We start from the raw sequence: 18,006 nt of genomic DNA, 5'->3' as shown, positions 1-18,006 counted from the left end.
TAGAAGCCCTTTCTCCAATGAGGGTCAAACTAGATGTGACCCCAGAACATACCTTTTCTCAGAACACCACTTCTCTCTTTAAAGTAGCACCAACAAGCTGTTAACTAGCAAAACAAAATCCTACTCACATATCTTCTGTGTATCATATCTACTTTGGTCCTGGGAGACTGCAGGTTGCAGTTACTCATTTGGAGGGGGGGGGAGAGACTCTGAATATCCTCATACCACTATCCTTGCTACAACTAATATTTCCTACAGGCAAGTTCTAGAACTGCAAGAAGTTCTGTAACTGCCCCCTGGAAAGCCTTGGCTAAAATTAAATCCTGCTTCCAGGGAATATTTGAGAAAAGACATGAAAAGGCTATAAACAAAAGGGGGATAGTTCCTATAAAAAGGAAGAAAATATTGAGTGAGAAGGAAAGTGGAATAAAAGGAAGAGAGACTTTGAAAGTTTGAGAAGGATGTGTAAAACATATTTGGGAAGAAAATACAAATACTAAAGTAGGAGAGAAAAGAATGACAATGGAGAGAACCGTGCAGAAAAAGGATGTAATGAGAAGCAATCGTGACCTACATATAGCAAAAGGAATGACATGAGTGCAATCCTTCTTGCCTTTTTCAGCAAGCCAGGTGCCAGTCACCAGGCCCAGTTTTCAGGGGACCATACTCCTATCTACTCTAAACTCATGGATATAAACAAACGTGTCAAGTCACCTGGTTCTTGCATGTAGCTGAATACTAGAGGAAAGATAACATTTGGAAACTTCTGGCTCAACTACATGGAATTTATATAACACAGGCCTGCTCAACTTATGCCACTCAGCTGTTTTTGGACTACAACTCCCATAATCCCCAGCCACAGTGGCCAGGGATTATGGGAATTGTAGGCCAACATCTGCAGGACAGCCAAAGTTGAGCAGCCCTGATATAACCAATATATAATCTCTTATGGAGCAATGGACACACCACTTTTAAGTAAGAAACCAGTTACCTCCCAGACCCAGAAACAATCAGGTTGAGTGTTACAACTCCCAGTCACTATCAAGATCAGGCAGTGGATCCTAACTTCACACCCTTTAATGGTTTAATGAGAATTTACTAGATATAACGCAGGATCAGCACCAAAAGATAAATTACAATAATCCACCAAAGCAGGACAATGGGTTACTTTGGATAATTATTGCTAAGTGACACAAATTCATATGATTCATATTACAATTTATTTTAGTTGACTTAAGTAGCAGATAGCACTTTTATGCTTGGAGCATTTAGCAACTTAAAGCAACATAGTTTAAATATAATAAATAATGTTGAGGGTGCTTGAAAATCTAGACACTAATCAAGTAGGAACTAAACATTTTATTCCATTATAAACTTTAATATTTTTCTGGTACACTGTCAAAGTTAAAGCCAAAAACAAAAATACACAGTGTAGCCGTGATGCAAGTTTGCCCTCTGACACTCTAAACTATGACTGTCCAGTTTGGAAACCGAGCATTATGCACATCACGCTGAAAAAAAACCTGGCACTGAATGGTTTAAGATATGTGCATTCCAATTTTTCTTTAATATACACACACAACTTTTATGGTTATGGTAGGCTGTTGGAAGCACATGAACATATTACACATCCAGAAGGTACTACTGAGCTTCCAGACCTAGGAAGCTCCTGGTAATACACATCACCCTGAGCCTGTCTCTCCTTCCTTGCATGAAACCAAAACAGCTGCCTGAGACTGACTCTTCCCTACCATTCACTATAAAATCTAGTCTAGTTTGGCACTCAAGATAAATTCACTATTAAAGCCTTCACTAAAAAACAAAAACAAAAAAACCATTCCTCCAGAGTGAAAGTCACTCCCAAGTTTCTAATAAAAGTAATGCTAATCTTGTGAGGGGTATTGTAATATGGAGTTTGAAAATAGATTATTTTCAAAAATGTCCTGACATGTGCAGCATATTTACATTAAAAGCAGAAGTATTTACATAAAATTAGGATCAATTCTAACATATTCACCAATTAATATCTAACACAAAAGTGCTACTGCTCTGCATTACACATTGAAGGAAGGCACTGAAAGAAAATATACATTGTTACAATGACAGTAGTACAGATAGTCAATATTGCAAATCAAGGACTTCTAGTATATCAGCTCTTTACAATCATATGAATGCTGCTGCCATCTACTCAAACTTGCCATACCTGGTCACAAATCTAATTCAAGTATTAAAAAGTAAACAGGGTTCATGGAGGGGAACAAATCATACCTTTCCTCATTTCTACCCTGGAAGCATTTGACTGCTGAACTTGCCACCAGAGCTTTGTTTCCTAATTAACAGGACTGATATGTTTTCACCTTTAAAGGCCTTACAGCTCCCTAGAGTAATCAATCTCCTGCAGCTCAATTACTGCACCAAGTGCATACCACAACCAGTGAAGGAGACTTGAACAACTGCAGCCATGAGTGGAAAGATATGAATATGCATAAACTCTAAGTGGGTGATCGAATCATCACAGAGGGTCATGAGAATTTGCAGCAAAATAATGAGAAGAATTAATCATTGCAGATTCACAAGGCACTTAGGAAGCGAGTAGGATTTTTAAACGTGCACTGGAGCTCAGAAATTGGCTCTTTGCCAACTCTGAATTAATTTGCATTCTTCAGAAATTGAAGTTTCTAATATGAAAAAGAAAAATATATATTATTTTTGCTTCTGATAACATGCCAATTATTGCCAAGAGTATAATATACCAGAATAATTGAAAACTGCAGTCATAACTTTGGAACTTTCACAGCTGTGATCTTGTGTGCCTGGCTACTTAAACTCAAACATTAAACAGAACATGAAGTCCTAAAGTTTTTGTTATAACTTCATACAAACAAGCACTTAATACTGAACACATTCAAGGCTGTACTCCAAGTCATGATTAGAGTAGGCCTGAAAAGTATTTGTATTACATTCATAAAGATTAGCTGATTCTAGAATGCCCATCCTATGGAATTATTTAATGCAGGCATTTTTATTTTTTTAAAAAACCATACAGTATCTTATTTAGGCAAACACTAAGGAATATGTTGATGATCGATAAAGGCTGCAAGTGAGCAAATGAAATATTTGGAGCCCTACACATGCAGGAGTTCCTCCAACCTCTTTTATGACAGGAGAATGCTTCACATTCAAACAGGAAATAGCCATGTGTACAAGGAGTAGCCCAGAAGTGTCCTGCTCAGAAGTGTGCGAGTGAGTAGTTTTCATTTATAATTACCAATTTATCTGAAGAATCTAGTAAGTAAACACAACAACTATATTTATGCACACATTTTTGTCTGGCATGCAATACTAAATCGCTTCGGCGGTCAGGAAGAAACTACTGCACGGCTCATGCGGGAGCAGTTAAAAGGTGTTGCAAGGAGCTAATGAATACTACCCGGCGAAGTCCTGTGCAGGCGCAGAACCCATTTTTATGAGTGTCGAGGCACTCACTATCCAGATTTTTAAGTTTCACTTTCATATATGTAAAGCACTACTATAATTCTTTTTCCTCCCTGATGGTTACTGAAAAAACATTTTCAGCAACCGGACATTTATTTTAAATTGCTAAAAATTTGCTTTATCTCCAGTTATAAGATCTCCAACAGCAAGGCTGGGAAAGGCCTAAGCCCTTGGAGAGCTGTTCCCAGTGTGAGCAGACACTACTAGAATACCCCTACTAACTGGACAAAGATGCACCTTTTAAAGAGGCAATTCTCTTATCTTTAGCAAGGGAAAGCAACTGGCCCTTTTCAATCTAGCACAGCATCCCTCCGGCAGCTGTTGCTGGTGTTTGTTTTGTGTGTCTTTTTTGATTGAGAATCCTTTGGGTCAGGGAACCATCTTTTAACCAACTCACCCCCCCCATGTAAGCCACTTTGAGATTTATTTATTTTTAATTGAAAAGTGGTATATAAATAGAAATAATTAAGATGGGCCAATAAAGATGGGCCCCTCTCTATAGAGGGCACGTGCATATGTTTGCATCCTCTATTTAAAATCAAGATTAAAGGGTATGTCAATGATGAAACAACTTGTACAGCAACTATCTTAGTTCAAATAAATCAGACACCTGAGTTGTGAAAAAAGGATGGAAAACACTGAGTGTCATTTATTCTCATTTAGGAATAATATTTGACTAGTTTTAAAAAAATGTAAAAACATGACCATTGCAGCAAATCAGTAATCTTTCAAGATTTAGTATATTATAATATATAATGAAAGCATCCATAAATATATAAAGTTTTGATAAAAATCAGAATATTTTTGATAAAAATCAGCTACCTTACCCTGCCCCCCAAAAACCTTCCCTTTGCAGAATACTGAACTATTCGAATAATGAGTTTTCTCTTTGTGTAACATGCTGCCATCTTGTGGCAGTAATTTCTCATTGTTAATTTTAGAATTACACTAGTAAATAATTTGAAATAATAATAGAAACACTCTCTTTCCTTCTCAGAAATTGATTACATATTCAAAAACAGATTGAGGAAAGGAGGGAAAATGTCAGTTCATAAAATGAGAACAGAGTTGAGCAGAGAGATGTGGGATAAAGGCAAAGGATGGGTGTAAAGAGTGCAATGTGAAGAGTAGAAAACTGGAAAGGAAAAAGCAATGAAAGAAGAAATGAGAGGGAAGGTTAGCAAAAGTAAATGCGACACAAGATAATTATAAACAAGTAAAATGAACAAAATGCACTGAGAGATGATGCTCATCCAACTAGGTTATCATTCTCTCTTGTAAGGTCAACTTCAACTTCATTCTGGAAAGGGATTAAAGATATTTCCCACTCAACATTATCTTCCTGAAATCATATGATTAAGACTAAAATTGAAATCTACTGGGATGGGCAGTCTGGTATTCAGTGGAAATGTTCAGCTTACACATTAAAGATGGCAGGCAGGCAGGACAGGTATACAGTATATACATATATACAGTCAGACCATAGGTCCATCTAGCTCAGTATTGTCTACACAGACTGGCAGCAGCTTCTCCATGGTTGCAGGCACAAATCTCTGTCAGCCCTATCTTGGAGATGCCAGGGAGGGAACCTGAAACCTTCTGCTCTTCCCAGAGGGGCTCCATCCCCTGAGGGGAATAGTGCCCACACATCAAGTCTCCCATTCACGTGGAACCAGGGCAGACCCTGCTAAGCTAGGGGGACAAGTCATGCTTGCTACCACAAGACCAGCTCTCCTCTCTTAAAGCCAGGGAGGGAACTTGGAACCTAGATAGATGCTCTTCCCAGATTGGCTCCACCCCTTAAAGGGAACCTCTTCCAGTGCTCACACATCAAGTCTCCCATTCATATGCAACCAGGGTAGACCCTGCTTAGCTAAGGGGGCAAGTCGTGCTTGCGACCACAAGACCAGCTTATTCAGTTAAAAAAAAAAAAGCTCATTCAGTTTTTAAAAAACCAGCTATTCAGTTTTTTTAAAAAGCATCTGAGTTAAGTGGAGTTTACTCTCCCAGGAAGATAGGTGCATGATTGCATTTTTAACATTATGCCTGTTTCCACATAAAGCCCAAAGTAAAAAGGCTTCATCAGTCATCTGGTGAACACCTTGTAACTGGTCTTGTTGCAAGAACTCTTATTGTATGAATAAGTTGGTTTCAGTTTTGCAGTGTAAACTTGGCTCACATGTATGTTGTGGTTGTGAACTTGGTGACACTGTAAGATCTTCCAACTAGTACTTGCCGATGCTAAAAGAATGAACCCCTGGTGGCGCAGTGGTAAAACTGCCGCCCTGTAACCAGAAGGTTACAAGTTTGATCCTGACCAGGGGCTCAAGGTTGACTCAGCCTTCCATCCTTCCGAGGTCAGTAAAATGAGTACCCAGAATGTTGGGGGCAATATGCTAAATCGTTGTAAACCGCTTAGAGAGCTTCGGCTATAGAGCGGTATATAAATGTAAGTGTAAGTGCTATTATGTGAATGGCAACAGGGAGCAGGGGAGGGTGAGAGATCGAGATCTAGGGCTGAGATAGCTCAGTCATTCAATCCCTGGGTTAAACCTTTCCAGTTCTATTTGGGGAGGAAGGGGCTGAAAACCAAGGTGGCTCAAGTCTATCCTGAAGAAGCATACAGACTCGTCTCCATCCCAGATGTGAGATCGGGCTTCAAGCTTGTCTGAAAGAAGCATACTATCTGCCATCACTTGTATGAAGTACATGGCTGTGGATACGTAATGGTGAAGACTCTGCCATTACTGTGAATGTGGCTTCTGGTCATCCTATCAATTTGAGTTGACTAATAATTAACTACAAAGGCCGACACCAGAATCTAAATCTTAGGTATGTTTACAAGTTTCTTTACAGAATTCCCCCCCCCTAGTTTATTAATTTCTCTCCCCATTCTGTGCAGATATCCTTTAATAACTCCATTACCACTTTCTAGCTATAGATTCAAATAAACTGAAGGCGTACTATTAAATGTTTGCAAGTTTGGGTTCATATGCAATTCATTCAGAGTAACCATACAGGAACTCTCTCCCCACCCTCCCACCAGCTAATTTGCTTCAGTTCTGGAAACTACATTATTTTATATTCAAAGTTTTTAAATTGCTATTTTTAAGTTTTAAAAGTATTATTTTTCTAAATTAAGAATATCTTAAATTTTAATGTTTTTAAATTACTATTTTTAAAAGTAGTGATTAACATTCCTTTCTCAAAATTTCACAATTAGTTAGAATGGGGATATAACAAATGAAACAGAGGAGAAACACAGAACTTGTTCCATGGCATTTTGTAGCTGACCCATCAATTCTACAGCTTTTGATTTAATTCAGAGATATTCATGTCTTGGACCTCAAAATTCTGTGTAGACTTCTCCTCTTGATCATCAGTAAGTAATAATATATTTTGAAGAAATTATACCAAAATTACCTCTTCTACATTGGAAGCAGTTTTGGCAGATGTCTCCATAAAGATAAGCCCGTGCTCTCGTGCAAATGCTTCACCTTCCTCTTTTTTGACTTCTCTTCTAGACTCTAGATCACTAAGAAAATCAAACAACAGTTATTAACTATACAAGAGTTAGTCTACATAAATAAGCATACCTGCCTCAGTAACTCCCTTCAGATAATTTGTGTCAGAATTTTTAGGTTAACAGGTATACCCTAAGCAATACTTGCTGAAACTCCATTGTAGACTTTAAATCAGTTAAAATTAAAAATAATTAAAAAGTAACGTATTAATTATACTTAATTAAAAACTGTTGCTGAGGGGAAAGAGAAGGGGATGGACCAAAGAAGCCTTTCCTTAATAAACCATCAATATGGCTCTCCATCAGAAGGGATACTTTCTCAACACTGTTTACCTAGTGAAGGTGGAGTGTTCTATATTACATCTATCACTGGCAGTTATTCAGACACAAACCCAGCTGCAATTTCCCAAGAGCCTTTCCATCTCATCAGACAGATAGCAGAAAATGGATATTCCTGTCTATATTTCTCAGCACATGTACTACATTTCACACACTTTGTAAAATAGTATTTTAAAAGCAGTTCATTATATATGGACAAAAATGTAGATAGAAAAAGTGTAACTGATTGAATGGATTTCTACTACACTTCACATTTAACATTTGATATTCATCAAACTACTTGCTGATCCTAACTCCTCCCCACTGTTTACCAAGGCTTGCTTCACAAGTTATGTGGAACATGGTTGCAGGCAAATAACACCTTTGCATGACTGGAGTCCCATTGACTACAGAGATATATGTAAGCAGCCATCCTCATGGATTGTTTCCATCTCACAGAAAACCTCCATATCAACAGACCCTCTCCTAAAGCCATTTTTAGCAGCACCCACACTATTTGCATAATGTAAGAAATAATATTAAGATCATCAGCAATAGAGATGTAACTTCATTAGGAATTTTAAAGTCTTTGTCCCTTTTATTCTGAGTATCTTCCTTCCTTGCAAAATTTTAACCAACCTATGTGGCCATCTTAAAGCTACTGAGTCCAAATTCACTGTATGTGAACTACCAATGGTAGGGAATAGTTGAAAAAGTTAAACATATTAATGATATAGCTTTGACTGAACAACTGAAATTATGTTATTTATTATTATTTATTTATTATTTAACATTTTTATACCGCCCAAAACTTACATCTCTGGGCGGTTTACAACAAAGCAAAATAAATGACAACAAAAAGTTAACACATTACAACAATTTTTTTTTTAAAAAACAATATTTTAAAACAATGTCAAAACTATTAAAACAATATTTAATTAAAAGCCTGGGTGAACAGATGTGTCTTTAAAGACTTTTTAAAAGTTGTCAGAGATGGGGAGGCTCTTATTTCAGCAGGGAGTGCATTCCAAAGCTTCAGGGCAGGAGCGGAGAAGGCCCATCCCCGAGTAGTCACCAGATAAGCCGGTGTAACTGCAGAGAGACCTCTTCAGATGATCTCAATGGGCGGTGGGGTTCATGACGAAGAAGGCGTTCTCTTAAATACCCAGGGCCCAAGCCGTTTAGGGCTTTATAGGTTATAACCATCACCTTGTATTTTGCCCAGAAACTTATCGGCAGCCAGTGTAGCTCTTTCAATATGGGAGTAACATGGGTTCTCCGAGATGACCCAGAGATCAACCTGGCTGCTGCATTCTGGACCAACTGTAGTTTCCAGACTACATACAAGGGCAGCCACACATAGAGCACATTGTAGTAATCCCGTCTGGAGGTTACCAGCCTATGTACCACTGTTCTGAGGTCATTTATCTCAAGAAACGGATGCAGCTGGCGTATCAGCCAAAGCTGACAGAAGGCACTTCTGGCCACTGCCTTGACCTGGGACACCAGGGAGAGGCTTGTATCCAGACACACCCCCAGACTGCATATCTATTCCTTCCAGGGAAGCGTGACCCCATCCAGGACAGGCAGATCACCACCCTCTCAGTTACCTTGCCCAGCCATGGAAGGGCTGGAGACAGGCCTGTAATTGCTCAACTCTGAGGGATCCAAGGCAGGCTTCTTCAGAAGTGGTCTAATAATTGCCTCTTTAAGACAAGGAGGCATATTGCCTTCCCTCAGAGAAGCATTCATAATCTCTACCAGGCCTTCTACAACAACCCCACTGCCAGATAGTATTAAGCCATGTCAGGCAAGGGTCAAGCTCGTCCACATCCTCAGGAGTCACAAACTGGAATTGATCCAACAAGAGGAGTCGCAGGACACCTCTACATTCTTTTACATTGAAGTAACTGTCGGGACAGAGTCAATGTCAGCCTGAACAAAGAGTGATTTTCCCCACAAAGAATTAAACAAACACATCTCAGCAGGTAATCGATGGTTCCAGATTCTGATTCAAGGGAGGAGGAGCACAAACTAGCCCTCTCACAACCTTGAACAACTCCACCGGACATGAACTTGCAGATGCAATAAGGGCAGAAAAGAATTGCTTCTTTGTCACACATATGGCCTGAGAATAGATCTTCAAAATGCTCTCTATGTTGCAATCTGTTGGATTCGAGTAGAGTCTTTCTCCACTTGTGCTCCAGTCTACCTTGCCGTTTCACCCCCCATAGTTCTTTGGTATACCAAGGGGACAGTTTTGAAGTGGGTCAGAGAGGACGCTTAGAAGCAATCATGTCTACTGCCCCAGTGAGTTTTCTGTTCCAGTTCTCCACCAGGGCATCAACAAGATTGCTGGTATAACCAACACTAAATCCATCCAAGGCTTCTTGAAATCTGATTGGATCCAATAAACTTCTTGGGCAAACCATCCTAATAGGTCCCTCACCCTTGTGAAGGTGGGAAGTGATGGTGAGTCCAACCTTAAGCAGATGGTGGTCTGTCCGTAGCAATGGGAAAATCATAGGAATCCCCACCTATGGAACACCACCCTGATCAGAATGCAAGACCAAATCAAGCAAATGACCAGCAATGTGCGTCGGTCCCAAGACCACTTGGGATAGGCCCATAGTTGTCATGGCCGCTATGAACTCCTGAGCTGCCCCAGACAGATTGGTCCCAATATGAATATTGCAATCCCCCCCCCCAAGCCTGGGGCATTCCAACACCAAGCCCAGGACCAAGTTCATCAGCTCAGTTAGGGACTCTGTTGAGCAGTGGAGCGATCAGTACACCAACAGAAGTTCCAATCTATATCTGGTTCTTAAACTTAAGTACACACATTCAATATGGTCTGAAATGTCAACAGATATCCTGGTAAGGGAGATGTTATTCTTATAGAACACAGCAACAACACCTCCCTACCCACAGTCCCTCACCTCTCCTCATCAAGGTGCCCTGGAGGAAGAAGCTGGGACCAGACTGGGCCACCAGCCTCCCCCAGTCAGGTCTCTGTAATACATACCAGGTCGGTGGCTTCATCCAGAATCAGATCATGGGTGCTTTCTGATTTGTTCTGGACCGACCTGGCATTACAGAGGAGCAAGGTGAGGATCCAAGGTTGGTTGGCACTGCTCCCCAAGGTCAGATAGAGACGAAAGTTTGGGGTGGTATACAAATTTGATAAAATAAATAGATAGATAGATAGATAGATAGATAGATAGATAGATAGATCGATAGATAGCTGGCAGGACAGCTCTCAGAATGTTATGAGGTTTAGTGCAGTATTTCTACCACACCACCCCCACCCCAAATATCAGCATGTGGCCATCAGTGACAAAATTATGCAGTGGTATTTTTTTTAAAAAACCTTCCAAACACACACTCATACTCAAAGAGGGCTTTATTCGCAACTACAGCAAGATAACTGAACGCATCCTACTGCCTTCATTTTTTCTGGGAGCAGCACTGTGGTAACTATGAACTCGTTTAAAATTAAAAGCACACAAAATATATATCATTGAAGGGGGGGCAACTCAATATATATATCACTGAAAATATATATATATATATATATATATATATATATATATATATATATATATATATATGAGAATGATATATTAATATATTCATTGAAGGAGGGGGAACTTAAAGAGTCAACTCTGAACCAAGATCACCATTAAGCAAAACCAAGAACATTACTGAAAATCATGCACCTCATATACTCGTTACTGTGGTGCAATCCAGATATGAGAGCTTAAATGGATGGAGATGCAGACTTCATCACTTGCTAATCTATATTTCACAGAAATTTGTTTTACCTTTTATTTCCAATGAGCATAATAACCATGTTGGAATTGGAATGCTGACGAGCATCTTCTAACCATGTTGTCAAATGGTTGAAAGTGTCCCTCCTGGACAGGAGCCAAAATATAAATGATTAAGGGATGCAAACCAAACATTTTTTAAAAGTGGTAAGAAGTGTTTAAGGTTGTATTTGTTTGAACATCATCTCCAAACTAATTGGTATAATTCTTGTGCCTCATAAATTAATAAATCAACCTAAAGTAATAATCAGTCAACAGAAGCATTATGAATAAAACATGCTCACCTTTTTAAGTCACCTTGTGAGGCCTTTGCATCAAAAGTAGCACACAAAACAATTTAGCATTCTTAAAGAGAGGCCTTAAAGAGGCTCAAATTTACACATTATACAGCACGCACAAAATGAATGGAGATAGGTTATTCAAATATATACAGAACACATTCTTGCTATAATCTTTGCAATTGTGTTTAGACATGTATGATCAATATTTGAATACATTTTTCTACTTGTAACACACCTATAATTTGGATGGTGTATAATCTTTCATAGGTACTGGGTCAAACAAAACCTACATTAGTACATAGCTACACTACACAATCTTCATGTACATCCAGCCATACAGTTGAACAATTCTATAACGTATACCAAGACCACACAGTACAATTATCTGATAGCAGACAATAATATGCCAGACAGGGCCTACAGCAATTCAAAGTAATTGAAATTGTAGCTGCAAAGTTAAACAACAACAAAAAAAAAAACACCTCTGCTGGAACCAAACACCAGCTATTCCAAGTCGCAAGTTGCAGCAGAATGTGCAATTGATAGAAACTAAAAATGACACACCTTAACAGATCATATTAAAATAAATCTGTAAAAAGCAAAGTTTACGTGTACACTAGGACCAGTTAACAAACAGGGTTCCAAACTCTCACAGTTAGGGATGTGCATGCAACTGATTTTGAATTCTGTTTCAAGCTCGAAACAAAACGCAGAAAAGTCAAGGTATTTCACCAGAACAACGGCAGAGCTGGCTGTTTCGTTAATACAATTTGTAACATTTCAAGTACTCCATGCATGGGGAAAATGGGGAAATCGAAACACCCTATTGTACCACATAGGTAGCTCCTAGGGACACCAAAGTGGGTTGGGTGGTAGGGCATGATGGGTGCTACCTACCACGCAAACCACTAAAGAAATGGGCAAGTGTTTTTAAAAAAAACAAAACCTAACAACTCCCCCCCCCATTCCTATGGCGGTTTGGGGAAAAGGTTAGAAATTTGTTTAAAATCGCCTGCTTGCCCATTTCTTTTGTGGGTTGGGTGATAGGTACCACCTATCATGCCCTACCACCCAACCCACTTAGGTGTCCCTAGGAGCTACCTATGGGGAACAATGGGGTGTTTGGGGTTACTCCATTCTTCCCTATGGCCAGAACAAGCTGCACTCACAGACTGCAATGCATTTTGCAATCCTACCCTAAAAAACACTGCAGAAGCACACAGTAAAAGGGAATCTGTCCCTCCCAACACAGAACACACATTTCAAACACAGTCCAAAAATGGCCAAAAAAGAATCACTGACCCAGAATCTACTGCCAGCCACAGTGCCTGAGCTGCAGCAACATCACTGGCACAAGTTGCTCTCTCACACACAATTATTTACTTTCTACTAGTTACTTTCTAGCATTGCAACAGCTGCCACAGCAGCACTCTTAGCAGCAAGCATTGCCATATGCTCAACTAGAGCAATTTCAGACACATTTTGACTGAGTATACCTTGCAATGCAGATTGCAGAGCAGTGAGTGAAGCACAAATTAGTCTCAACGCCAGACACAGAGCTCATCACAGTAATCACCAAGAAATATTTCACAACACACACAGACCTGTAACTGTCTATTTCTCACCACAACCCTCTCTTACAAACAAGTCAAACCACAACGCAAGGAAGGCAGGCACACAAGTTCTGCTTTTGTCAATCTGAGATCCAGCAAAATCAGATAGATATAGCAGCAATAGCACAGCATATTATACTCAGCATTGAGAAAAGAAAACTACAAAATCAAATATTCCTTCCTTCTCTCCTGATGCATCCTCTTCAAGAAAGGGATAAGGGGCTCTCTCTGTCTCCCAGTCCCTTTGAATACATTTTGAAATCCCCTCCTCCACCAGTCAAAGGGGGCACAGTAGCCTATGACAACACTTGATCTGTATGCTAACAAGCCAACCAAGCAGCAAGGAGACTGCAAGCCAATCGGAAACCAGTGCCAGAAAACCAATCAGCAAGGGAAAAACAGGCCTTCAAAACAGTGCTCAAAACATTTCAATTATTGTTTTTGAAATGGGGTTGTTTTGTTCTGAGCTCAAAACAGGCCGTTTATTTAGAGGGTATTTTGTTTCAAGCTTGAAACACTCAAAACGGTCCGTTTTAAGTCTAAACATTTTGTACATCCCTACACATTGTACTGTATGTTAGTGATCTTCAACCTTTACAAACTCAGACTTTATGTCATCTTTAATTCTAACTTTGACATCAGACCTATTTTCTCTCTCTTTCTCAATCCAATTTGAGGCTTGTACATTGGGATACTATGTGTAAGTGTCTTATGGAAATCATTTTAGGTTGAAGAATAATGTTTCAGAGGTTTTCAATATAGCAAAACAAGGGGGGGGGAGGAAGGCCAACTATATGGACACTGTCTGACAGACACTCACCTTGTAATGTCATACACTAATAAGGCACCTGCTGCCCCTCTGTAGTATGACCTTGTGATGGAACGGAAGGACTCCTGCCCAGCCTGTAGGAAAACAAAATTCAAAGTTCATTTGGCCCTCTTATGTTTTTAGGGCAGAAAGTAAAGTCTCTATTGCATAGAGGTCTGGGAAAAGGAAAACAAAACCTCACAAATTCTGGAAAAGAGGAGCCACATATTAAAAGTCTACTGCGTAGCACCATTAAGCGGGTGGGGTGGGGGAATCAAGAACAAGACCTCTAAACCTTTTTTGGCAATCCCCGACAACCCAATTTACTGAATGGCTTCACAATACATGAATCATTATTAGAGCATAGAATGGACTCCTAGCAACTAAGCTCTGAAGACAAATTTGAAAGGAAGCAAATAACCCAGTGCTTCACATTTGAATTCAATAACTCCCTCCCTGGGGCAGCTGTTGACACTAGAATAAATAAAGCCCATTGTAAATAAATGATGAATGACATCTTTACGCCCACCATCTGCTGGTGTAAAGGTTGTAGGAAGGCCAAGGATGCAGATTTTATCCGTTATATCAAACTGTAGCCAGCTTTCAACAATCTTCGGATAGAATTCTTTCCATGATTATTTTATTACAGAAAAAACACACCAAAAAACCCCAACGGAAAACGGGTTTGAATTTGATTTTTTATTATCATTCTGTTATATGTTTAATCAATTTCCTGTGCATTTGATAGAATGCTTATTGGGATGTAAAAAGGAACCTTCCGTTATCACAAGTGAAAAACACCAGATAACACATGAAAAACTAGACTCTCTCTTTCTTTTTAGAGGAGGCCCAAGTTTAAAGGCACATCTCAGATTTTCAGAGATGGTCCATAGTGATATTTGCCTGCTAGCCGTCTTTTTACTTCTCTTCCAAATTTTCAGGAAGGTCATATATTTAATTTTATCGCTATGATTAGGACTAAGTAAGGTCAAGAGGATATAGAATAGCTATTCCACAAAACAAATCATATATTATTTAGATAGACAACAATAAATAAGATTCACTCTGCCATGTAAATGGCCTACTTAAATTCCAGTTTTGAAAATGCTTACATACATATGAATGTAGATATGAGTTTGCCCTCCCACAACTCTCTAGGAAGCAGAATGCTTATCTATAATATTAAGCCACAGACCACATATATGGTCTTTAGTGATGACAAAATTTCACATAAAAGTCATATTTGTGGACTATGCCCAGCCTGGACTAACATATTTTATATTTCACATAAATGTCAATATATCTTTAAACAGGCCATATATGTCTGGCATTACAAAAGTTCTAAGCAAAACTAATGCCTATTTTCTGCTTCTTTCAACCTCATAGAGACATCATGGGATTTATTAGTGTCTATAAGGTTGTTTGAATCAGATTTAATTGTGAAACTTAATTTTGTAAATTTTGTGCTTTAAACTACAAATACTTGAGTTAATGGAGTGGTGCTTATAATTTGAGTGGCCATTATTTTGTATCAAATCACATTAAAGATAGCCTTGTCAGGATTCCTAGGACCTCCTCCCATATACTGTGTTTGGTTCATATCAGACTGTCAAAACAAAAGTTATTAGAAGTATATGCACATGGACACAGATCTTATAAGCCTTCAGTCAGATCTTAAAAAGTAGGCTAAAAATACTTTCAGTAAGTCAACAGCAGCCATGAATAATGGGGTGTTTTAAAGAAATTTAAAGACAAAGTATTAAACAAATACAATATGTAGTAGAATATGTAGTTCAAGGCACTGCCTATGGATATTGCCTACGGAGAGCCAGCGTGGTGTAATGGTTAGAGTGCTGGACTAGGACCGGGGAGACCCGAGTTCAAATCCCCATTCAGCCATAAAACTAGCTGGATGACTCTGGGCCAGTCACTTCTCTCTCAGCCTAACCTACTTCACAGGGTTGTTGTGAAAGAGAAACTCAAGTGTGTAGTACACCGCTCTGGGCTCCTTGGAGGAAAAGCGGGATATAAATGTAATAATAATAATAATAATAATAATAATATTGCTGCCAGTATTCAAGCTCATTTCCCTTGAAAAAAGCGAGAAAAGATTCAGAGCTTAATTGTCATGTCTTAACAAATACCTACAAAAAGTTTAGAATAGCAGATCTTTAACAGCATCATATTTATTTATTAATTTAATTATCTATCCATCAAATTTGTACACCACCCCAAATATTCATCTCTGTGTGGTTAACAATAGCATAAAACAAGTTAAAAATATATACAAAAAACTTAGAACAATTTAAAAATTTAAAAATAAACCAGAGATTAAAACCTAAAAAATTTAGGAAGCTGAGAAAGCTTGGGCGAAAAGATGGGTTTTCAAGTGTTTTTTTAAATATTGCCAGAGATGGGGAGGATCGTATCTCAGCAGGGAGCGCATTCCACAATCTCGGGGCAGCGACTGAGAAGACCCATTTCTATGTAGCCACCAAACGAGTTGGCGGTAACTGGAGACGAACCTCCTGAGATCACCTCAATGGGAAGAGTGGCTCATAGTGAAGAAGATGCTCTCTTAAATACCCAGGGCCTAAGCCGTTTAAGGGCTTTATAAGTTATAACTAGCACTTTGTATTTTGTCTGGAAACCTATTGGCAGCCAGTTTACTCCATCAGTAAAGGAGTAACGTGGTCTCTCCAAGATGACCCAGAGACCAACCTGACTGCCGCATTCTGAACCAACTGAAGTTTCCAAACTACGTACAAAGACAGCCCCACGTAGAACGAATTACAAAAGTCCAGTCTGGAGGTTACCAACAGATGTACCACTGTTTTGAAGTCATTCATCTCGAGAAATGGGCACAGCTGGCGTATCAGCCAGAGCTGTTAGAAAGCACCCCTGGCCACCGCCTCAACCTGGGAAACCAGGGAGAGGTGTGAATCCAGAAGTACTCCCAGACTGTGAACCTGTTCCTTTTGGGGAAGTGTGACTTCATCTAGAACAGTTAGGTCAAAATCGTCTCTAGAGTTCTGACCCTGCAAAATAAGTACCTCCGTCTTATCTGGATTGAGCTTCAGTTTATTTTCCCTCATCCAGGCCATTACTGCTTTCAGGCAGGCATTCAGGGCAGATATGCCATCTCCTGAAGAGGTTGACATGGAGAAATAGATCTGGGTGTCATCAGCATACTGATAACATCCTGCTCCAAATCCCCTGATGATCTCTCCCAGCAGTTTCATGTAGATGTTGAAAAGGATTGGAGAGAGTACGGAGCCTTGAGGGACACCATACTTAAGCTCAGATTTTGAAGAGCAACAATCTCCAATCAACACCATCTGGAATCTGTCTGAGAGGTAGGAGCAAAACCACTGTAAAACAGTGCCTCCTACCTCCAACCCCCTCAGACGTTCCAGAAGGATACTATGGTTGATAGTATTGAAAGCCGCCGAGAGGTCCAAAAGGACCAACAGAGTCACACTTCCTCTGACCATTCCCAATTGGAGATCATCCATCAGGCCGACCAAGGCAGTCTCCACCCCGTAGTCTGCCTGAAAACCAGTTTGAAATGGGTCTAGATAATCAGTTTCCTCCAAGACTGCCTGGAGCTGAGAGGCCACTACCCTCTCAATTACCTTGCCCGGCCACAGAAGGTTGGAAACAGGCCTATAATTGCTCAACTCTGAGGGATCTAACGCAGGCTTCTTTAGAAGAGGTCTAATGATTGCCTCCTTAAGACAAGGAGGCATCCTGCCCTCCCAGAGAAGCATTTATGATTTCCACCAGCCTGTCTACAACAGCCTTCCTGCTAGATAGAACAAGTCATGTTGGACAAGGGCCAAGAGAACAAGTGGTAGGCATCACCGCTCCAAGCAGCTTGTCCACATCCTCAGGAGTCACAAACTGAAACCGAGCCAGTCGAATCACATAAGAGGAGTTGTTGGGCACCTCCAGTTCAGACATCAAATTAATTGTGAGGTCTCCATCTAGGTCGGCCCGAATCAGAGAAATTTTTATCTGCGAAAAACTCTTTAAACACATCACAGCGGGTAACTGATGACTCCAAATTCTGTTTCAAGTAAAGGGGAGCAAATACTAATCCCCTCACAACCCTGAACAACTCTGCTGAACGTGAACT

General features: G+C 39.7%; 1 protein-coding gene across 1 annotated transcript in view; it reads right to left on the bottom strand.

Moving 5' to 3' along the window:
- RAB2A (RAB2A, member RAS oncogene family) overlaps positions 1–18,006 on the bottom strand; it is a 64,491-nt gene that overhangs the window by 13,068 nt on the left and 33,417 nt on the right. Inside the window, exons 4-6 of the mRNA XM_053246213.1 lie at positions 13,881–13,963; positions 11,161–11,253; positions 6,919–7,030 (exon numbers count right to left, since the gene is read on the bottom strand). Of these exons, the coding sequence (XP_053102188.1) occupies positions 6,919–7,030; positions 11,161–11,253; positions 13,881–13,963 (288 nt within the window). The remainder of the gene's footprint in view (positions 1–6,918; positions 7,031–11,160; positions 11,254–13,880; positions 13,964–18,006) is intronic.

This window comes from Hemicordylus capensis, chromosome 4 (genome assembly GCF_027244095.1).
Source record: "Hemicordylus capensis ecotype Gifberg chromosome 4, rHemCap1.1.pri, whole genome shotgun sequence".
Taxonomy (NCBI): Eukaryota; Metazoa; Chordata; class Lepidosauria; order Squamata; family Cordylidae; genus Hemicordylus; species Hemicordylus capensis.
Note: the sequence above shows the minus strand (reverse complement) of the source record. Positions and strands in the feature narration are given on the sequence as shown.